Genomic DNA, 24,250 nt, shown 5'->3' on the forward strand with positions numbered 1-24,250 from the left:
GATTAACTCATTTATTCAACAAGTACTTAAGGTGGCAGGCATTATTTTAAAACCTGAGATTTCACAGTGAACAAAAGAGGTGAAGTCCTTGCCCCATGAAGCTTATCTGCAAGTGGAAAAATCTGTAATAAATAGATGAGAATACTAATGCTCAGAACAGGTAAAGAAATATTCTTGAAGTCGTGAACTATTAAATGATAGAAATAGGCTAGAAACCCATGTCTGACTGCCTTTGAACCTAAATTTAGGTTTCCTGCCTTGATAAAATTATCAGCTTTTGTTGCCTTGACAAAATCATATGATACTGTTGAACTGCTTATCCACCAAAGAACCAAGTATAAGGTTTTATCCATGATGGGCTATGCACCAAATTTAGGAGAATTTTAAAAATATAGAAGAATTAGAGTAGCCACTTGCCTCCAGCCTCCTTATCTGTGGCTTCACTTATGCTATTTCAGTTATGTGTAGTCAGCCTTAATCCAAAATATTAAATGGAAAATTCCAGAAATAAGCAATTCCTAAGTTTAAAATGTTTGCCACTCTGAGTAGCGTGATGAAATCTTGCACCTTCCTCTTCTGCCCTCCCCACAACGTGAATCCTCCCTTTGTCCACCATGTCCCAGCCGTACAGCGCTGCCTGTCTGCCATTAGTCACCATCTCCTTAATCAGACCCACTAACTGGTGTGGAAGGACTTGTGTTCAGGTAACTCTTCCTTTCCTTAATAATGGCCTCAGAGCGCACAAGCAGTAATGCTGACTGTTCGGAGAACCAGACGCTGTAAAAAACAGTTCAGAGAACGAGTCGCTGTAAAAAACAGAATGTATACAGAGTTCGACAATGTCCACGGTTTCGGACGTCCACTGGGGCTCTTGAGACATATCCTGCCCACCCCACCCCCTGCCCTGTGGATAAGGGGGACTACTCTGTTTCATTACCCAAGTATAAAGAATTAAGCCCATTTAAAATCTAGTTTGTTTTTCTTTGAAGCCAGTTTATCAGTAACTCTCTTAAAATTAGCTTTTAGAGGCAAACAATTGAAAAAAGCTAAAAAACCATTTTATTGATTACTGCAACCAAAGAGAAATGAAAGTATTGATACTAAAGAAGCATAACTTTAGTCCCAACATTCTCACAGTATATTTTGCCTTGCTTGTGTAATGAGGCTAAAAATATAATACTTAATGTCTCACATATATCTTAGAAAGTCTGAACATTGGGAAACATGTACTTTAGCTCCAGAAAAATCTGCCAATGCCTCTTTTTTGTTGTATAATGCATGGTTTTATCTTGTGCTTTAAATAGTTCACATTTATAATAATAGTAGGAAAACTTTAAAAATCATGCAGTAAACTAAAAAACGGCTCCAATGCCAGTGGACTTCCTAACGTTGAAAAGCCCTAGCATTGTGCGTGCCGAGACATCATTCCAGAGGAGAGATGCACAATCTCTGCAGGACTGATCGACCTAGAATCTGAAAAGAAAAAAAAAAGTTTAGATTTCAAACAAGCTGAAAGCCTTCCTTTGGTTCCAAAAGAGACTCAGTATACATGACCAAAAGGACACCTTGTCAAAATATTACTGTCCTTATAATCATTGAAGTTTTGTCTTTTTGTTCATGGTGATTAATGAGTAACATATAAAACAAACTTAAACTTGAGTATTGATGACTTCAACATGGTCCACTGGACAAGTTAATACAAGTAATGTCATAAAAGTTTGGAAGTTAAAAGTACCTTAACAATGATTGCTAACATCCTTATTCTCTAGGTTAGGAAAAAGAGGCATGAGTGAAAGAGACTTTTCTGGTAAATCATTAGCAGTGTGGTTTGGGATCTAGAAATTGTGATAACATAGTGGAATTTCAGTCATTCGCAAGCTGTTGGGAAAGGAAGTTTAGAGATAGCAGGCTTCCGCTACTTTACTAGCCTAAAATTGTAGGTGGTTATTTGGGTAAGTGAAATAAAGCTTATTAAATCATAAATTAGGGTAATAATTTCAAGTTCCACATTTTAGCAAAGGAAGAGTATTGAATTTAGAGAAATGTTTTAATTAGGGGAACGTTAGACAGTAGCAGGGTTTCTTACACACACACACACACACACACGGAGCAAAGAACAAGCTTCAGTTCAAGGAACTGTATTTTATAATACAGGTGTCTGTCCAATGACCGGCAACTGGTACAAGCAAGGAAGAGTTACCAAAACGAGAGGTACTGGGTTAGCTTTTGGCACCTGCTTCCAGGAACACAGCAGAGGGAAGGAAAAAGGAATTAAGACTTTCAAGGTTCTATAATGTTGGGGAACTTGGCCAGTCTCATTGGGGTTTTTCTACTCTGCCATTATTACCATTACCTTCTAACTCTTGGGCCTTACAAGCCCTCTCCAGCACCACTTCCTAGCCCAAGCATTGCCAGTGCCTCCACTCCTGGGATTGCCTGTGTCCTTTCCAACCTCAAGTGTCCGGTCTCTTAAGTTCTCTTCTCACCACCTTCCCAGCTTTCATATGCCCATATCCTCACAAACTCAGAATTTGTCTTTGTCACATGTTTTCTTTTTATCTTAACAGCCAAGCACTTAGCTGTATTCATTCAAATCTGTTAATGAACACTTTTTGCCCTATGGCCTCCAACCTTCATTTAACTGACTCAGACACTTCTATAACCCCTGCGATGCCATTTGAGTCTCTGGGGGGATACTTTCAAGTATTTCACTTACCTTTTATTACCTTTTCTCCTAATAATTAACAATACTAGATCTGCCGTTTTAAAAATCTTCTAAGATAAAATTTTCAGCAACTGTATGTCATAAAATAGATAACTTACACTGGCAATTTTACATATTTTACTTTGAAAATAGTAAATATATGGTTTTCCACTGTTTTACTAAAGCAAAAATTAGAAAACATGCATAAAACAGTATGTAGAAATGTAGACGCCCCGTGTCTTTTTCTGAACTGAGTTCTCTACATCAGCACCCATATTATCGTGCAGTAAACTCTTAGGATTGCCTTGAGAGCCACGCTGTGTCCCCAGCCCGAGCAGTGAACCGTGTGGGTGGGGGAGTTTCACCTTTGCGAAAGAGAGAGGAGGGCTGGCCCTTGATTGCTCTTCTTATTTGTCCGTTTCATCGCCTGTCTTTTAATTTTTTTTCTTATTGCCAATACCTTTGTGTTCACTTAGGGAAAAACAAAATAGAAAACAGTAACATTTTTTAAAAGCGTAATCACCAACCAGAGAAAAAGAAAACTACTTTCAAGACACTGTTCACAGTGAACCCTTCTGGATCTTTTGCTATGTGCATTTGTATTTTTCCCACTTTCTCAACAGACAAGTTATTTTTCTTCATATTCCCTTTATTTCTCATGCAGGTGACTGGTAGATCATCCCATGAATCCAAGTTTCCTGCACTCCTTAGTTTAGCAAGAGATGTGTCTTTATTTTTTAACATAAACTTCTTTTATTTTTCTATTTGCGCCACTGAGTAGCCTCTGGCATTTGAATTTGTCTCTGTGTCCCCTAGCAGCAAGGTATTTGGTATGTGTGACAGGTAAAACTAAGCTGCAAGCATGAGTATCTGCTTCCTCTCTCCCTTTCCTCCTGTCAGGAACATATTTTATTCAATAAATATTTACAACAGCATTTTAAAAGTGCATTCTACTGATGAACATAACTTATCAGACACCCTCTACTGTTAGACATTTATCGGGTTTTGCCTTGTGTGTGTATGTTCTGCTGTTGTAATCAATTCTCAGTAAATATCATTCCTGCTAGATCTGCACACTTTGCTAAGTTTTTCCTCAGGATAATTCCTAAAAGTAGAATCAATAGGTTAAAAGGTAGGCTTGTGTTTTTTCAGGCTTTTGATAAATATTGCCAAATTGCCCTTCGGAAATCTATCACTGAGACCACAAGCAACATTAGAAATGCATTATCAATATATTGCCAGACTCTTACAAATACTGTCTTTTAAAGTAATTGATAATGTAATGGGTCTTTGCTTTCTTAACCACAATGGGCATTCCAAATGATCGCCCCGTTTGCAGAGTCTTTATTACAAATATTCCGTAAATCAAGACCCCAGCACTTTAACAGTTTGGGTTGGTAGCTTGTTTGCTTGCAGCGTCGTTTGCTTGTAGTTGCAGGAGACGCCCAGTGAGGAGAGTAAAGAAAACGAATAGTGAGAGCCTCACATCAGTCTGTGTCCCCTCAGCATGGCACCCCAGGGCAACTGTTTATAAACTCATCCCCCAGTGATTTTAAAGTTGCAGGGAGATGAAAAGTAAATCCATCTTACAAAAATTTTAATAGCCTTTTTATAGATAATGCATTATTCAGGTTGCTAGGTAGAAGAAAAATGTACTTCTTTAAAACCAAATAGTAATGAAAATATTAATCTACACACTGATTTCCACTTCCAGTTAGTATTTTATTGTGTCCTGCTTGATTTTTGGCCAAGTTCTTTTTGCCCTTTATATCCAACCATGAAAATTAAAACGCACAAATCACAAGGTACAATAACCCACATTGTGTGAGGATATCTTTGACTTCCTTGGTAGATAATAGATTAGGTCGGGCGGCGGGGAGTTCAAAATACACTTTTGGGGTAAGAATTCTTGCATAACAGAAGCAGTAGGGTACTGTGACTATCTAGACATGTGTGATTATTTTCGAAGCCTTGGTCTCAATCAAACTTTGATTTTCTATGTTGTGCCATGCCTTTTCTGATGACAGCGCACAATGAAAATCTTGCATTGCATTTCTGTGCTTATTTGCACTGAGTCCCTGGAAGAGGAGCAAAGCATTTCATTGTTCATTGGGACCTCATAGATACTCCGGTTCAAGATGTTTATAATAGATGCTTATCAGATGATGGTGGTGGTGGTGGTGGTGGTAATAATGAGAAAGAGGGAGAGAATAATTGTTGCAACTCTTATGCATCTGGCATTCTGCTTAGTGCTTTACTTACATTTTCTAACTTATTAAACAAAGAAAGTAGGTTCTAGAATGGGAAACGACTTCCCCAAGATCAGTCAGTAAAGCCAAAGAACAAACCCAGAATTCCTGACTCAGTGTAGTCTCCTCTCCATGATACAATGCTGGGCGGCTATAGGAAAACCATTGCAGACATTTGAAACTCAAAGTTTTCAATATAAATTTTTAATTATAAATATGTATTGATGCTGTTAAGTATTTATATAATACATGTTGAGGGGCTTTAACCTTATTTTATCTATTGTCCATATTCCCTGATAATAATCATTAAAATTTCCATTTATTGAATTTTTACTTGTGACATATTATCTCTGTTCTTGAAAATAAAATATTCTAATTCTATAAATTAGAGGAACCTGGGTCTCAGAGTAGAGCAGTTGACTCTTTTAGAGAAAGTTAGTTAAGTGGCAGCAAATTTGGCATTCAAACCCAGTCTTTTTGCCTCCAGAACCTGAACAGCAAAATCAAACATACTTGAAAATGATCGACCTAGGGTTTATAGAACCATATGTTGTGTTTTCTTAGGTTGCACTCTCTCTCTTTCTCTCTGCCTATTCTTATTTCTCCTTGAAACTAACATAAAGGATAAAATAACATACTTTACCGTGCTTTTTGAATATCACACTGAGCCTTTTCCCTTTTAAATACTTCAAGAGAATGTGCATACATTAATAAAATTAACAAGCCATCCTATCCATTTAGCAGATTCTACTCGAGGACAGAGGAAACTTTTTTTTTTACTAATACCAAGAAATTGAATTAAAGATAAGCACTCACCTCAATGGATCGATTTTCTTATTCTTATCTTGTAAATGAAGTATAAATATGTATCTCTGTGTTTTTATTTTTAATTTTATTTCTATAATTATGTGTTACATAGTGAGATTTATTAGAATCAAATTAAAGCGGAAACTATGACTTTCAAAATCAGTACTGTGTAAATGAGTCTTCTGGTTTTCGCACATCAGGCTGCTTCTGCCACGTTGGGCCAGGGTTTCCGAGCCAGCAGGGCAGCTGCTTAGTCAGCTTCCTACCACCGGCCAATAGCGGTAGAGAAACCCGGGGTCCTTTCTCTGAGGACGCCCCTTCACAGCGTTCCTCTAGCAGATCGTCAGGCAGCTCACGGGCTTCACTGACTCGCTGATGCTTTCTGACCATTGTCTAGAAAACTGATAATAATTTTTCTTTCTGTCAAATGAATGCAAGAGGGAAATCTCCTTTTGGGGCATACACATATCAATAAATATGAAATCACATAAAGTGAAATAAATTGTTTTTAAGTCAAAGCTAATAAAAACATCAATCCCTGTTAGAAAATTCAGCTGCTATTAGATAAACCTTATTAGGTTTTTCATAGCGTAAAAAGTTATTTTAAAAGGCCACTCTTAGCAATGGATGCTATAATTTTTGCCATTTTTTGAAAATGTTCCCGCTCATCTGATGTCTTTCGAGGGCAGCAGTGAGCCGAAGCGGAGAAGACTCCTTTTGGAAACCCCGTGTGCTGTCCCGCTGCCCTGGAGCCCACTCGCAGTTGCGGACAGCGTGTCCTCCTAAACGAGCCCATTGATTTTTCACGAATTGTTTTCCATGCAAGTGCGTGTCTTCTCTGACACCAGAAATGAAATCGTGTATCTGATTTTCCATAGTTGTGTTAAGTTTGTCCTGAACAGTAAGGCCCATTCAAGAGCATAGTATTTGATTCATTTTAATTCTAAAAATGTTCCATAAATGATACCATTTAATTCCATTTCAGATGTTTCATCTAAAATACCTTTTCTGTCTTTTCCTTTTTACTGTTGTCTTCACTTTTAACGATCCATCGGTCTGCAGTGTCTTTACATCCAAAATGCAAAGCAGACAAATGGGCATCTCGGGGAAGAACATGACTAAAAGCACCAGCATCAGCGGAGACATGTGCTCTCTGGAGAGGAACGACGGCAGCCAGTCGGACACTGCGGTGGGCGCCTCGGGCACCGGCGGCCAAAAGCGGCGCTCCAGCATTGGGGCCAAAATGGTAGCTATTGTGGGGCTCTCGCGGAAGAGTCGCAGCGCTTCTCAGCTCAGCCAAACCGGTAGGCATTTCTGCGTTACCTTTGACTTTATCTTTGAGTTGTAATGAAAACACACAGTCTTTTCCTCTTACTCATTTTATTGCAGTAACATGTGGATGATGACTTGTTTCAGAGGGGAAGGGGCACTTGAAACTAGTCAACTTCTCTGAAAATATAACAAGGACTTTGTTTTTCAGTGATGAATGGACCTGCTTTAAAGCAGACCTTGGCCACTGTTCTCCAAACGTATTTCTGTCTTTCTTCCTCAGGGAGCAGTTAAGATCTGTTTACCCCGATTGCCAGTCCCTGAGCCTTTCTCAAGATAGTCTGAACTGTGAGATACTTACTTTTCTGTAGCTTTCTCACGTTGGAACCAGACAAATTAATTCTCATTCCCAGCAAGTTATGGTGATGAAGAGGACATCTCATATTTTGTGTGAATTATATATTTTTACCGCTGACAACCTAACTTCTTTTTCAGTTTGTAAGCAGCACTTACTGTAGTATCAATTTTCTCACTGCAGTTTTATTTCCCTGGTTAAACTTCAAGCAACAGTATTCTCCAGCAGCGGGGATGGAGGAATTTTCTGCTGGCAGTGAAGATATTCAAAGCTTTGCTAATTTAAAATTCAGTTGCGAAATCACATCTGCAAAAAATAAATTAGATACAACACTCCTACTCAGAAAAGCCACTCTTAGCAATTAAGAAATCTGTGAGTCAAAGCAGTGTCGTTTTTCAAATGGGTGTTGGTAGTTAAACATTAAATCCCTGGTATCTTGGAAATAATAGTATATCTTCTACTTAACAAACAAAAGCATATAATATGGTGTTTCTCTTACAGCAAATAAATTACAGGCAAATCGATTAAATCTTGTTTATGTTTGAATACTAAGGTTCTTGTACACAAAAGTCAAGACTTAAATGTGCAACACAGAAGAATTTAAACATAGATAATTTCTTGGACCTGGCTAATCTTGCTTTTACAACCTAGCAGTGATTTTGGAATTTAATGTTATATTGCAATATAACAATAATATTATTTTGAAATAGTTATTTGATGGCATTCCTTATAACCTGGCTGTAGCTCACTATTTTTAATATGATTGTTACAGGAAGTTTTCATTTGGTGTTTCAAAGTGTTATTTTGCATTTTAATATAGAAATAGAAATTTAATTTATGAATGTAAAGTTTATATTTAAATGATTTTTACTTTCTGATATTTATATGTAATTAACTGTGTTATGCTGATATGATAAGTGTTAGCCTTTAGAAATTTTTTATATTTCTCTAGCAGTTAGAACTTAATTTATTGCATTTTTCTCTTTAAAACATATAAACATCTATAAACTAAAAAACTGCTTTACAAAATAAAGTCTGTTGATTAAAAAAATAAGAACCTAAAAAAACATCAATAAGATTACAAGATAATAAATATGTGGTGTTAAACTAAGTAATTCTATTCATTCAGGGTTTTTAAACAAATATTGAGTGTTTACTCTGTACCAGGAACATGGAGAACAAAGAATAAAAAGAAATTTATAACTTGAGTTGTTTATCATCCCTGGGGCTGCTTATAATCTGGTAGAAGATAGGTACTTAAACAGGTTGCTTCAAGATAACATGGCAGTGGTCTCGCTGGAATTGCCTAGAAAGTGTGCGGTGCGGATGCCCAGAGGAAGTCCACTCGATCCATTCCGGAATTCCGGGAATAAGCGCCTGGAGGAGATTATACCTGGGTTAAGATGTGAAAGGACAGCAATGGTTAACCAAGTATAGGACAATTTTAAAGGTGTTCCAGCTAGAAACCATGAAAAATTATAATGAACAAAGGCATGCAGGCATGATGGTACAGGAATGATGGAGAGTTGGATAATTTTACCATGAAATATTGGACTGAATGTAGCTGGAGATGAGGCTGGTAGATAAGTGAGAACAGATCATGGAGAGTCCTGATGATCATATTAACTTAGGTTATTGGAAGTTTTAAAAAGTTTCCAGTAGAGAATCGATGTGGTCAGATTTGCACAATTTGTAGGACATAATTTACATAATTTGCAGGACATTCAGGCTGCCATTTATTTATCTAACAACTGTTTTTAAAGCATCTACCATATGCTAGGAATTATCCTAAAGAAAACATGAACAAGAAAAAAGATTTTGCTCTTCGAACTTACATTCTAGTGGGGCTCCAATAAAGAAAATAAACTCAAGTCAGCATCTGGTAAAGAGTATTTTAGAATGAATTAGCAAAGCAGTGCAATAATTCAGATAAGAGATAAGAGTCTGGATGAATTTGAATTAAGTCAGTTATAATAAAGATAGAGAGAGGTGGCAGTTTCAAAGAAATTTTAAAGAGCAAAATTATCAACAGTAGTCAGCCATTCAATTTAGTGACTCTTGGGATATGGGGAGGTAAAGGAGAGAGAATTCTAAGGTGATTTTTATATTTCTGCCGTGCGTCACTGGTGGATGGTCGTAGTGCTCTCAGTGGCTATTGAAAGTATAAAAGAAGGAGGCAGTTGGGGGAGAAGGAGAGGGATGAGTCCGAAGCCGATGAAGGAGACCAGGAGGGAAGGGTGAAAGCTATGAGAGGACTGTCACAGAAGCTAAGAGTGTAGAAGATTTCAAGAAGAGAATGGTCAATGTTTCTGAAGAACCAAGTTCCTGTCTTTATAGTTCGTGTGTAAATATCTCATATATATTTCCGCAACAATATTTTTATTGAAAAAAATATATATTAGCTGACCATACACAGAGATTCTATATCAACAATGATGTAGTGTTTATGTATGAGTAGGTAAAGGTTTTTAATCTTCAAAAACATTGTGATGTTGGCAGATTTAAGAAATGTAGTCTTGTTCCTTATTATATCATATAGGTAGCTTCTTTCTCTATGTAGTATAGCAGAAAATAAATATTCTTTTTATCATTTTCATTAATATTTGTCATTTTCAGTAACATAATGGCTATGATTTTGATCATTCTTAAAATGTGTAGTTATTTTTACCTATCCACCTAATAGCTTTGCCTATTGGCAGTAGAATTCAGATTATCTCATATTTTCCAGTTTATATTTACCTGTAGAATAGCAAACATATTGTTTTGCAATTACTGGACTCTAAACTTTCAATGGGTATCTAAATTCTCTACGTGTGTCTATATGTGTATTTGTTTAACATAAGATTTTTATGTTTTCTTTTTTAAAGATTTTATTTATTTATTTTTAGAGAGAGGAAGAGGGAGAGAAGAGAGAGAGTATCAGTGTTTGGTTGCCTCCTGTATACCCCCCCACTGGGGACCTGGCCTGCAGCCCAGGCATGTGCCCTGACTGGGAATCAAACTGGCGACCCTTTGATTCTCAGGCCGGCACTCAAACCACTGAGCCACACCAGCTGGGGCTATGTTTTCCTTTCTTAGGAAAAAAATTACAATCGAGCTCCAACCATCTCTAAAACTGAAATCTTCAAATTTAGTCTCTAAACTATTTGATGTATGATGGCATTCACAACAATGTTGTGAAGCGGGAATTAGTTACTGTTATCGTCATTTACCAATGAGGAAACCAAAGTAAGAAGAGGGGGACTGCCTTCCCCAAGTCCACCCAATTGGAAGGGTAGAAGGTGAGATTTTGATCCAGGCAATGTGGATCTGGAGAAGATTTCACTCTAAATGGCCTGCTAGAGTTTAGACCAGCACCGCCCAGGAGAACTTCGGGCAATGGCAGCAGCGCGCTCTCTCCTGCCGTGCGATGCGGTGTGGCTGCAATAGCCACACGCTGCTGTTGAGCGCTCGAGATGTGGCTAGTGTGACTAAGTAACTGAATTTTTAATTTTTTAAAACATTTTTCACTAAATGAATTTAAATTTTAAAAAGCACATATTACTAGTGACTACTGTGTTCGGCATTACAGATAAAAACAACTCTTTATGGGATTTTTTAATTAAAAATTTAAATAAAGAAATAAGATTGTAGCTCGGGGGAGATAGAGTCAAAGAAGAGATTTGGTTTCTTAACGAGACGGGGGATACCTGTGGGGCCTGAACAGGTGACAGAGCTCTGGAGCCAGAGCTTCAGTGCAGGTCGGCTGTTACGACCTGTGGTCACTCAGGAATCTGTGCTCTTTTCATCTTATAATAATTTCTGAGCTCTCACAGGACTTTACGTATACTCTCACTGTAACATTTATTTATTTGTGTATATCCTGGCTAGACCCTTTTTTTATTTCATATATCCTTCTCGCTATCTGGTATAGTTTCAGGCATAGTGATCTAAAACAAAAGGCCCATGTACTCCTTGGGGCACATTGTTAAATTCTCTGCAGAATGGGGATGACCACTTCTAACACTGATGGCAAGATAACAGCTGGTCTGAGCCTGCAGTTGCGGATAATGTTCGCACGGTGCGGATGCTGGAGTAGGCGTGGGCATTTCAGACATGAGCAGCGTTAGACTCGGAGACACAGAAATGCGGTTTCTGTGTGAGCAGACAAGAGAGTATTTGACACATGGTGGGAGATGAGACTGGCAGTAGAGGTCTGGGCCAGATTGCAAATAACTTAACATCGGGCCAAGTAGTTAGAACCACAGAGTTGGCAAGAGGGAGGGAGCTATTGCAGGATTTGGAACAGGGTCATGACAAAGCTAGAGAGATTTTGTCAATAGGAAGTCTAGAGTTCAAGAATAAGAGACGGTTTTATCCGTGTAGAGCAGAGATCATGAGCAGCTGATCAACGGGTATTAGTTTTCCATTGCTGCCATAGGAAATGACTATAAACTTCGAAACTTAAAGCCAATTCACTGTTCTGTCTGGTGAGCTCAGCTGGTCTCTGTGTGTCTCCCAAGACCAAAGCCAGAGTCATCAAGGCAGTGTTTTTACCTGAAGGCTGCATTTCCGACCTCACCCAGGATGTTGGCAGAACTCAATTCCTTGCCTTTGTAGGACTGAGCTCCCATTTTTCTTTGACACGTGGCCCCCCCATCTTTAAGCACATTGAACATTTCTTGTGCTTCTGATCTCTCTGAGAACCCCTCCTGCTGCATCTCTTCTGTCCTCCAGCTCAAGAGAGTCTCTGCTTTTTAGGGATTGTGGAATTAGTTTGGGCCCACTGCAGTGATCGAGGATAATCTCCCTGGTTTAGTGTCCTTAACCCTAATTACACCTGCAAAGTGCCTTTGCCATGTGATGTAACATATTTTCACGGCCTAGAAAACAGTGCACAGTCATCTGTGGGGACCGCTCTGCTCACCATGGTGATCGTAGTGGGAGGAGAAGGAAAAGTGAGGACAGTCAAGAAATATGGTGGATATGGTTTATAAAAGTTGTTTACATCCTGTATGCTTTGTGGGAGTCAGTGCAAAATGGAAATAAACGTTAATCTTCACAGATTACATTATCTGATCAAAGAACGCATACCAGTCATTAAGATATAACCTTTTTTTCTAATTTAAAATTTAGAAAAGCATTTGTCAGTCATTAAAAACATAATTAGCAATAGCATGAGTTTTTTCATTTTAACTTCACAACCTGATATGTGTGCATTATCACCCCCATTCCGCATATCAGAAAACAATCTCAGGAGTCTCGTGGTGGAGAGATACACTCCAGAGCTGGTACCCTTTACATGACCCCACTGTACACGTTTATAATTAGTATATTTTTATAATTAATTCTTTTTGTATCATTAGGAGGGAAAATACTTCATCTTCAAAGTAAATATTTCTCAGGAAACTACTTCTAATTTAACATAGGTTTTATTTAAGTTAATTGGACAGAATTTTAAGATGTAAATAGCCAAAGGCATTGTACTTGATAGTAATCACTAAAGACCTAGTAACTTTAAACCTATGGTCTTTAAACCATAAAGAGTTTAATTATAAGCTGAAATGTACATTCGAAAAGAAGTCTTTTAATGTTATTAAAGTAAATGCATTAAGGTTTTTAAGCATTGGTGTATAAACAGAAATGCAATTTTAAGGTAAATCCATTTTTAATGAAATTTCCGTACATTCTGAATAGGTATGTAGACTACTTAGATGCTTTTATTCAATTGAGTCCTGGTCCAGTTCACTACTAGGAAGACTTCCAAAGAGACAGTAGCATGTATTTGTTGGAAATTTAATAAAGCTCTAGCAGAACTACATAAAATCCCACCAAGAGTAATGATAGTTTAGTCCTCTAACATATGGAAAAAGGTGTGAGTGTTGGCTCATTGTTCCCTTAGGCTTTCAAAGCTATTTGGTCCAAAAACTTTGTAGAATGAAAAATACTAAGGCCGAATTCATCATTTCTCTCTGATGCTGCTCTAAGTGGACAAATTCTTCTAACTTTTTACTGTTAGACAACGTTGATTTTTTTAACTGACATTCTTAGTCATTGCCTTATAACATCTTAACATTATATTGTTACTTGGTAAATATTTATTGAATCTCTACTCTGTGAGAGACACCAGGGTATGCATTGTCTGAGACCTTCCTCGGATGGTATTTGTGTTCCAGTGGGAGGGAGAGACAGGCCTTCACAGATCAAGTAATAATAGTCAAAATTACAAAGCTTGCCTTGATGGAAAAGTACTAAGTGTCTTGAAAGCATACCATAGGGGGTGCTAACCTGGTCTGGCTCATTTCCTATCCACCCTGGCTCTTGTCGGGTACTTTGCACACAATACGGTTTCGACAAATACCCTTCGAATGGTATGAAACATTGCACGTGGTGTAAGTGCCCTTCTGTCTTTGTGTTGGCAGTCCCTATGTTTATGAATACGGTCCACAGATGATCTCCCTGTGCTGTCAGTGTGTGTGTGTGCTCTGTTAAAAACAATTGAAAGCCAGATGACCTTTTGAAAAGGTATTTAAATAAAACTGTACAGGATCTGAATTTATGTCCTATGTTTATACTATGAGGGAAAAGGGCAATAGATTCTAGTTTAACCTGGGTATATGCTTGAAGTTGAAATAGTGGGAAAGTGGATGTAATATACGAGCTCTGTCCGGAAAAAGTCCAGCCATTATTAACATAACAAGAACTGTTTGTGCAACATCAGTGTAACCTGGCAGCCAAGGAGAGTGGACTGGAATGTGTATGTGTGAACAATGATGGCTTTACCTGTACTAGTCAGTAGGGGCAGTAGACACCGTTGAGTGAGCATGTGTACTGTGTGGCCGTTGCATTCAAAATGACTGAGCAAATAGAGCAACGAATCTGCATCGGATTTTGCATTAAGCTTGAACATTCCTCCTTAAAAACTATTCAGATGATTCAGAAGGCTGCAGCTGCGGGCAGCTGGTGATTGGCAGCTTCATCGTGACAGTGTGTCTGTTCATGCATCACGTCTCACGCAGAGTTTTTGAGCAAAATGTCCTATCACCCAAGTGCCTCAGCCCCATTACAGCCCAGATTTGGTACCCTGTGACTTCTGGATTTTCCCAAAATTAAAATCACCTTAAAGGGGAAGAGATTTCGGACCATCAGTGAAATTCAGGAAAACGACAGGGCAGCTGATGCTGATTGGAAGAACTAACTGTGTGAAGTCCCAAGGTGCCTGTTTGAAGGGGACTGATGCATCCTTGTCCTGTGCACAGTATTTCTTGTATCTGGTGTCTTCTTCAATGAATGTCTCTGTTTTTCGTAGCACATGGCTGTAGACCTTCTGGACAGACCTTGCACTTCTCTTAGGCATGAAAGTTCGGCACTGACTTAAGAATGTAATTTCTGTAGTTTTTAAGTCCAAAAAGTGTTTTTTTTTGTTTGTTTCTGGTTTTATTCTGATATGTGAGTAATTTATTGCTCTTTACTTGAAACTTCATGATTCCTTAGAAAATGAGAGTAGGACAAGAGCTAGTAGAGAAGTGTGAGATGAGGGTGGGGAGTATTCTGGTGAGGAAATTGATGGGAGGCAACATGTGATACAGAAGCGTAAGAAAGTGTAGAAAGGTGTGGACACAAGGAAATGATCAGAGAAAACCACTGAGACCCCCAAGGGGGCTGTACTCATAACTGAGGCATTTGTTTCAGCACCTTTCAACCAGACCCGCCTTTCCGAAGGAGGTGTAGCACCCAGAGGTGGGAAAAAGAGCAGCCAGCAGCCTCCTATTATATCCCTTCCATTCCCGTTGGTATTTGAGTATCTCAGTACCTCGTCCTGTGTTTCTGTCTTCCTGCTCCCCTGCCCGCAGTCGTTTTGTTCTGGAATTAGAGCCATCGTGTCAGAGGTCTCTGACTCGCTGTCATCCAGACTGAGTCCTTCACTTAACCAGTCAGCTGTAAACTTATCTTACGGGAAAGGACAATTTGATAGAATTATACTTCATTATGTTAAAATAGATTTCTTTTAAAAAATACAAGGACTATTTAAGAACCTGTGTTCATTTGTCTTATTCACTTGGAAAGTTTTTCCCCAAAATAAAGACAACTGCTTTATACAAATGAAAATACCAGTGTTTTTAAAACAAAATAGTAAGTGTAATGAACAACAAAAGGAAAGGCATAGCATATAACTACATACATGTCTGAAAGTCCAGTTTTTTAATTGTAATTTTTCATTACTATTTATCTCCGTTGTACCCTCTTCCACCTCCATCCACACCCCTCCCCCCACAATCACCACACTGTTGTCCATGTCCACGACTCCTTTTTCTTTTTGGCTTGATCCCCCCCATCCACTCTCCCAGAGCTGTCATGCTGCTCTCTGTCTGTGCATCTGTCTCTGTTTTGTTTGTAGTTCAGTCTATTCATTTGATGCCACATATGAGTGAGATCATATGGTATTTGTCTTTCTCTAACTGGCTTATTTCACTTAGCATAATGTTCTTCAGGCCCACCCATGCTGTTACAAAGGGTAAGAATCTTTTTTACAGCCAGGCAGTATTCCATTGTGTAAATATACCATAGATTTTAATCCACTCTTCTACTGGCAGACACTTGAGCTGCTTCCAAATCTTGGCTATTATAAATAATGCTGTAGTGAACACAGGGGTGCACTTATTCTTTCTAATTAGTATTTCAGGTTTCTTCAGACAAATTCCCATAAATGGAATCACTCTGTCATAAGACAGATCCGTTTTTAGTTTTTTGAGGTAATTCCACACTGCTTCCCACAGTAGTGGCACAAATCTGCATTCCCACCAACAGTGCACAAGAATTCCCTTTTCTCCACATCCTCACCACACTTGTTGTTTCTTGATTTATTGATAATAGCCATTTCCGACAGGTGTAAGATGGCATTTCATTGTGGTTTTAATTTGCATTTCTCTGATCATTAGTGATGTTGAGCATCTTTTCATATGTCTATTGACCATTTGTATGTCCTCTTTGAAGAAGTGTCCAGTCAGGTCCTTCGCCCATTTTTTAATTGGACTGTTTGGGTTTTTTGCTGTTCAGTTTTATGAGTTCTTTATAAATTTTGCATATTAACCCCCTATCAAATGTAAGGTGAATATGTTCTCCCATTCAGTGGGTTGTCTTTTTATATTGTTGATGGTTTCCTTTGCTGCACAAATCCTTTTTAGTTTGATTATGTCGCATTTATTTTTTTTTTTGTTTCCCTTGCCTGAGGAGACAAATCAGAAAACATATTGCTATGAGCATTGTCTGAATTTTGCTGCCTGTGTTTTCTTCCAGGATTTTTATAGTTTCAGGTTTAACATTTAAGTCTTTGATCCATTTTGAATTTTTCTTGTGTGGTATAATAAGGAGATCTAGTTTTATTTTTCTGCATATACCTGTCAAATTTTATTGATTTATTTATTGAATAAATATCTTTAGTCCTTTGTAAGTGCTTACTTCCTCTGTCAAATATTAGCTGACTATAAAGGTATGGGTTCATTTCTGGGCTTTCTATTCTGTCCCATTGATCTAAGTGTCTGTTTTTATGCCAGTACCACATTGTTTTGATCACTATAGTTTCATATTAGGTAGCGTGATTCCTCCAACTTTGTTCTTTCTCACAATAGCTATTATTGTTCAGGACCTTTTGTGGTTCCACATAAATGTTTGAAATAATTGTTCTAGTTCAGGGAAATACATCACTGATATCTTGATAGGAATTGCATTGAATCCATAGAGTTTGGGGTACTATGGACATTTTAATGATGTTAATTCTTCTTATCCATGAATATATTATGTGCTTCCACTTATTTTATCTTCTTCAGTTTCTTTCTTCAGTGTCTTATCATTTTCTAAGTACAGGTCTTTTACATCCTTGGTTAGATTTATTCCTAGGTATGTTATTCTTTTTGAAGCAATTGTGAATGGGATTGTTTTCTTAATTTGCCTTTCTGATAGTTCATTATTGCCATATAAAAGTGCAACTGATTTCTGGATATTTATTTTGTATCCTGCTACTTTACGGAATTCATTTATTGGTTCTAGTAGTTTTCTGGTGGAGTCTCTAAGGCTCTATATGTACAATATCATGTTATCTGCAAATAATGACAGTTTTACTTCTTACCAATTCGAATGCCTTTTATTTCTTCTTCTTGTCTGATTGCTATGGCTAGGACTTCCAGTACGATTTTGAAGAAGAAAGGTTAAAGTGGACATCCCTGTGTTGTTCCTGACCCTAAGGGGAACACTGGTAGTTTTTGCCCATTGTGTATGATGCTGGCAGTGAGTTTGTCATATATGGCCTTTATTGTGTTTAGGTATGTTCCCTCTATTCTCACTTTGCTGACTGTTTTTATCATAAATGGGTACAAGACTTTATCAAATGCTCTTTCTGCTTCTATTGAAATGAAAGTCCATTTCTTGTTTCTAACTGAAATACAAAACTGAAATTCATTTTCTTCTTCAACAAAGTATAATATTTCTTGTTTCCAAGTTATATAACACAATGCACAATTTTAAAGTTATACAAGGTCTTCTCTTTGAGTCACCTTCTAGAATTTAATTTCTACTTACAATCAAATCTTTTTTTATTTTATATTTTGTAGTGAGGAAGACCAAGTGGTTCACATTCTGTGTATACCTAAATAATCTTTCATATATTTAGATATGAACTAGCCTTATTATTCTAAGTTACATGATCTCGACTGTAATGAAATTTCCTCACAGATTTTTCATACTATATTATTCTTCTGTTTAATCCTCTCAATCATATTTGGTATTTCCTGGATGTGTATGTATTTTGTATTTGTAACATATAGAAACGTAAACTGGAAAAATTATAAAGATGCTTATTTTTTCTGACTTTTTCATAGAAAATTCATGTGTGTCAGTAAAATCTTATGATATCTTTGCTTCATTTTGAATAAGAGAATTGTGTAAGTTTATTTAGTTTTACTTTATCTTCTTGGTGTTTTGAGGTTTCTCATTTTTTATCTCTTGGTATAATTTTCATTTAAAAGAGTTCTCATTAAGTTTTATTTCTAGTAGGACATTTTAATATACTAAGCTCAGTTAAAATTTCATGGCATTTAAATATTGCTTCAAATTTTAAGCGGATTATCAAACTAGAACTAAGCACTGATTTTTAATAAGTATTATCAATTTAAAATATTTCATCAATACGTGTTTTTAATAAAAGGCATTGTGCAGGTACTATGAACTATTAAACATTATATAAATCACAAACACATTCTCAAAAATCTTAAGACATACTAGGGTACATATGTTATGTAGTATAATTAGTAACAAGATACTGTAAGATTTCAGAAAGATCAGTTCCGACTACAGTTAGATTTTGGATGAATTCTCGGAAGGTTTATGATTTGAGCGAGAATCTGAAGATTAAATAGCATTTCAATGCAGTGGTATAGGAGCTCATGTCAAGCATAGGAAACTTGAGCAGTATCGGGTAAGTTCAGAAAACCATAGAATAGGTAGGAGAAAGATTAATGATCTAATTTGACTAGCATATTGGTTTTCAAACACTTTTCTAAGCAGTTGGAGCTCTTCTAATGTTTGGAAGATTCAGACAACATAGTCTCTAAGTGAATTCGAAGGCGAGTACAGCTTGCTCACGAGACTGAGCTGTGTCAGAGTGCCTGAGACACAGAGTGCCAGAGAGGGAGTTGAGATGCAAGACTGGAGAGCTGGGTGGAGAACTGATCATGGAATACCTTCAAAGTCATGTTTGAGAAATTAAGTTTTACCCCACAACTGTTGGCAGTTTTGCCAAAGCAAGAAAGATTAGAGGCAGGGAAATGCTTCTGGAGAGCTTTGCAGTGATTTTTAAAGACAGAGTAGTGGCGTGGAATACCAGGTAGTGTTGGGGAGGGAGAGACGTGGATGGATTTGAGAATCAAAAGAAGGAATCAAAGCTGATTTCTGAAAGTCTGACTTGAACAACTGGGTAGACAAATGTTTCTGCCATTTATTGAGACAAGGGAACCAAACCAGAAGCAGTGAGAACCATAAGGTTACCCTGATGAATACAAATATTTATTAGTATTTACTGTGTGCCAGGTCCTTAGTGCTTCACGTGCTCCATCTTCAATGCATTATCAATATATCGTCTTTAATGCATTACCTAATTTAATTTCCAATAAATATTAGCTTTTAAGATATAAGAAGACTTAAGGAGGAAATAGGTAGTAGAAATTGGAGGTATCAGCTGTAGAGAAATGAAGAGGAAAAGACTCTAGTTCAGAGGTTGCCAGTCTATGGAGCACAGGCCACAGTTGATCATGCTGCTGTTTTATCTTTGCTTTTTTAAAAATATTTTTTATATTTATGTATTTTCAGAGAAGGGGGAGGGAGGGAGAAAGACAGGGAGAGAAACATTGACATGCAAGAGAAACATCCATCGGTTGCCTCTCACATGCCCGCAACCCCCCCAGCTGGGGACCTGGCCTGCAACCCAGGCATGGGCCCTGATCAGGAATCAAACTGGCAACCTTTCGGTTCACAGACCAGCACTCAATTCACTGAGCCACACCCAGGGCTTTTTTTCCTCTTTTTTTGATAAAAATTTTTTTATTTGATAAAGCTTTATTGGAACACAGCCAAACTCATTTGTTTATGTATTGTTACTTTTGTGCCACAGTGGCGCAGCTGAGTGGTTGCCAGAGAAACTCGTATGACCCAAAAGGCCTAAAATATTTACCATCTGGTCCTTTACAGAAAATGTTTGCCAAGCCCTATTCTAGTTTGATGCAGGTGGGGATCCAAACATGATTTACCCTTCAAGATGAGAAAAATTTTTGTATGCTTGGACATAAATGGAACGGAGTAACTGAAGATATAAGGAAGAAAATTATCAAGTATAAATACAGACTTCCAAACATTCTATTGGATAATTTTAAAATCTCAAAATATAAGAGAGGACTTTAAATGCCACTTAGTCCAGCTAGCCTTCTACCTGCTGCTTAATTTTCAGTCCTATCTCGCTACTCTAGCGAAACTGACCACGTCAGGATTATCCAGTTGGGGAGTGGGCTATGCTGTGAGAATGAGGGGTTTTGTGCTCCGGTCCCCTTGAAATCTGATTGGTGTCCATACATGTGCTGTCTGGCACTTTCATTCCACGCTCAGCATGCCGTGAGAGCTGCCCTGTTTGCCACCTCTGCTCAGGGCTCACTGTTCGGTTTTTGGTCTTGTTTTGTTTTTTGATTAAAATAACCTAAGTATTTAAGGTTGTAAAATAAGTATAACAAACATAATACTCATATGCTAAGTGGAAAATTCTTCGCATTCAGTGTTGATTATTGTTTCTTCACTTTATTTGGAATGCTATGGGAAGCCCTTTGTGTCTGACAGTGGCACCTAGGATTGTTCTTTCAGGACTTCGGCAGTCTTTGAGAAACATGATGCTATCATGGCAGTGTTTCTTCCAGTACGTGCAGTTTGGGAGTGGTGTCCTTTGTGGATAATTGCAGTTAACGTTGATTCGGGCCTTCTTTGTCCTCAGTAACATTTTGCAATTTTCATCATATATCTTCTGGACAGAGTTGATAATTTTACTCCTAAGTATTGTGTAGCTTGTATTACCCTTGGAAATACCACATATTTTTATTACATTTTCTAACTGGTTATTGTTAACATTTATTTAAATTATTGATTTAAATAGTGTTTTAAATCTTGTGTGAGGCCACCTTACTGACTGCTGATTAATTCTAATATTTTTTCTCATTAATTTTAGTTTTCCCTTTAGATTTGTCAAATGCATCCTCAGATCTTCTTAAAATAATTTTCTCTCTTCCTCCAAGTGTGCGTCTTTCAATGTACGTCTCCTCAGACCTACCATAGATTGATCAGAGCAGTGACTTGAGATGTGTTCAGACATAATATTGCATTTGTTCCCTGCTACTTTAGAAAATGGGTCAGTATGACTCTCTGCTTTTTAAAAAAGGGAGGGAGGAGAAGAAGCAATACTTTTTTCCTTTTCAACCAGAAGTCTGCCTTATATGTCATGTTGTCAAATAAGAAAGTAAAAGTGTTTTCATTTGTGCTGTATCCTCTGAGGCTCTTTGAAGCATAAACTTTAATCTGTGAGTCATTGCTGTTTAAGGTCACTGCACTATTTAATGCACTTGTATGACATTGGGTCTTTTGCCAGCCTAAGATCTATTTCCAGCCATCAATATTTTCAAAAGCATGAGAAAGTAAATTTTAAAAATGAATTAACAAAGTGAGAGGAACAAGGACAAAAGTAATCAGAAACAATATTTATGAAGGGCTCCTAAGCCTGTTGCATTCTACCTTTTCTCATTTAACAGTGTTGCTGGTTAAAAATGGACACTATGAGATATCATGAAAAATGAAATTCTCTTTCATCTAAAGTAGCATTTCCCAAGTGTATCCCACAGATCTTTAGATGTCAACATATGTTAAAGAGGAAAAAGGTATTTTGTGGCCAAGTAAGTATAGAAAATGTGAGGTAAATAGTTTAAATATGGGGTTTTTATAAATTGCAGGACTTCATAAAGTTTATGTGCTTTGCGACTTTTCTAAAGAAAGGTACACTGTGTAGTGTCTCCCTGACTCATTTTGACCAAGTAATCCTTTGTCTACGAAACATATGTTGGAATTAATATTTTTTGGAGTACTTTGGAAAATACCTAAGCCTTTTCAAATTTAAATTGTAGAATGTGCTTTTAGGAAAACTCAGAGTTAGAAGAAGTAGACAAAACACTGTTCTCCGATTATTCAGTTGTATCAATATTCAGTAGATATCAATGCGTCATTGATATCTAGTTGCATATCTCTAATTGCATTTTTTAGTAAATGGATTGACTAAGAACTAAAAGGTCTTCTGAGCTGTTTTAAGTATCTGTGGTCTGCTCTTTAACTGGTTCATGACGACCCCATTCACAGTTAGCTGGTGGCAGTACCTGAGGTGAGAGGCGTGGTGGGACGAGGAAAGGTGCAATGACAGAGAAAAGGAGTCGGGGGCAGTACAGGTGCAGTGATCCATCCAGAGACAAGTTACGTTCATATAAAATGGTACCTGTGGCATCATGGGCTTGTAGATTTGAAATACATGATAAAACATAGTGTGACTATTGTGATTATTTTTTTCTACAGTTTTGGATTCTCTTTAATTTTTAGTTTTGTGGAAAGACAGACCTCGTACATGTATCTGCATTCAATCAGTTGTGATATGTTGTTTGGGTTGAAGTTTCTAAAGAAAATGCAATTTTAAAAACAAATAGTTGCAAAAGGGAAACCTCATTTTCAAATGTCCCCAAGGTTGTTTTTGTATAACCAGTGGGTAAACTTGAGGGACACAGAGTAGGATTTATAGCACAGGTGATGAAAGCTGCAACTACCCAAGGTGATCATTGAAAACAGTGTACAAAATAGATCATTTATTTAAAAACTAAAATTATTGATAAGCATATTAAGGGTAAAGGATATTGGGAAGTAGTCAAATAAGGCTCTGAGATTTAGTTTAGACAAGCATGTCCAAAAGGAAGATAATGTGAGCCACGTTTGTAAATTCAAATGTTCTAAGCAGCCCTAATTTAAATGTAAAAGGAAACAGGTAAAATTAATTTTAATAATATATTTTATATAATCCACTCCATCTAAAATATTATTTCAATGTTTAATGAGTTATTTTACATTCAAATTTTTGTACAAATTATTTGAAACCTGGTGTTCATTTTATACCTATACACACCTCGGTTCAGACTGGCCACATCTCAGGTGCTCAGTTGCCATGTGTGGCTTGAACCTGCCACGTGGAACAGCACAGCCTCAGACGCTGCCACCTTGTAGACGTACATCTTCTTGAGCCTTGGCTTCCTCATCTGCACAGTAGCGATAACCTCCATTTCAGTGGTTTAATATGAAGATCACGTTATAAAATGTATGGGAAGGTATCCTATAAATTGTTCACAAATATCAATGATGATTTACCTTAATATAGGTCACAGAACAGTTGCAGCTGCTCCAGAACAGTTATAGCTGAAGGCACATTCTTCCTTGAAGCCTCAGAAAAAATGAAATAAATGAAGGCATTAAAAATGAACCCGTGACGATATAGAAGTAACTACAACTTCTACTCTATATTGAAAATTGTTTTTGCTGCTCTGTATTTTGTTTTGTCTGATGGAGGACAACTAAACAAAATTAGCTCTTTCATGTACTAGTGACATTTTCCCAAAGAATTAAATTATCAAAAGGATTTCTTTGTATGGAAGAATAGATATATTTTTTCTGTCTAATCTTTTAATTCTCAACTCCCTATGACTTTGGCTGCCAAGAAGTTTAAAGTTAAATTTGAAACTCAACTATAACAATTAAATAGGACTTTATAGTAGTTTGTTTCTATTCATTTATGTTTTATAATTTTTCATGCTTTACAATATTTTTCAATTGTCCTTCTTAAGTAAATTCATGTATTTTATAAAATCAGTAATGTAAGTAAATAGAAACAAAGGTCCAACTCTTTTACAGAATTTTAAGGTTAATAACATTGACATTCAAGTTAGACAATTTTGAATACTAAAATAATTATTTGTACCATAACATGAAGGTTCCAGAATACCATGGAAAGAATTATTTTGAAAATGAACTTACTCTTTTACAAGAGAGAAACCTGAGTTTTCAAGGAATTTAGTGGTAATTGTTAGGAAATGCTACATGTAGTCCTTTAAAAAAGTAAATTCTGGAAATCTCATCAAATATAAAAGAATATGATCTTATTGTAGGTGAGAGCCACAATTTTAACCATAACAAAGTTTAACCAGTTGTAATACAATTAAATCTCTAGTCTGTATTTGATAGTCTCATTGATTATATTTATTTCCACTATTAGAGGACTTT

The 24,250-nt window shown here is 37.0% G+C and overlaps 1 protein-coding gene across 38 annotated transcripts in view; it reads left to right on the forward strand.

Moving 5' to 3' along the window:
* Window positions 1-24,250, forward strand: part of RIMS2 (regulating synaptic membrane exocytosis 2) — a 463,509-nt gene that overhangs the window by 387,786 nt on the left and 51,473 nt on the right. For 19 of the 38 annotated variants that reach the window (XM_028533552.2, XM_028533553.2, XM_028533554.2 and 16 more), the window contains one exon: window positions 6,823-7,064. The exons of the other annotated variants lie outside the window; for them this stretch is intronic. In XM_028533552.2, the coding sequence (XP_028389353.1) occupies window positions 6,823-7,064 (242 nt within the window). The remainder of the gene's footprint in view (window positions 1-6,822; window positions 7,065-24,250) is intronic. 38 annotated transcript variants of the gene reach the window in all.

This window comes from Phyllostomus discolor, chromosome 7 (assembly GCF_004126475.2).
Source record: "Phyllostomus discolor isolate MPI-MPIP mPhyDis1 chromosome 7, mPhyDis1.pri.v3, whole genome shotgun sequence".
NCBI classification, from domain to species: domain Eukaryota; kingdom Metazoa; phylum Chordata; class Mammalia; order Chiroptera; family Phyllostomidae; genus Phyllostomus; species Phyllostomus discolor.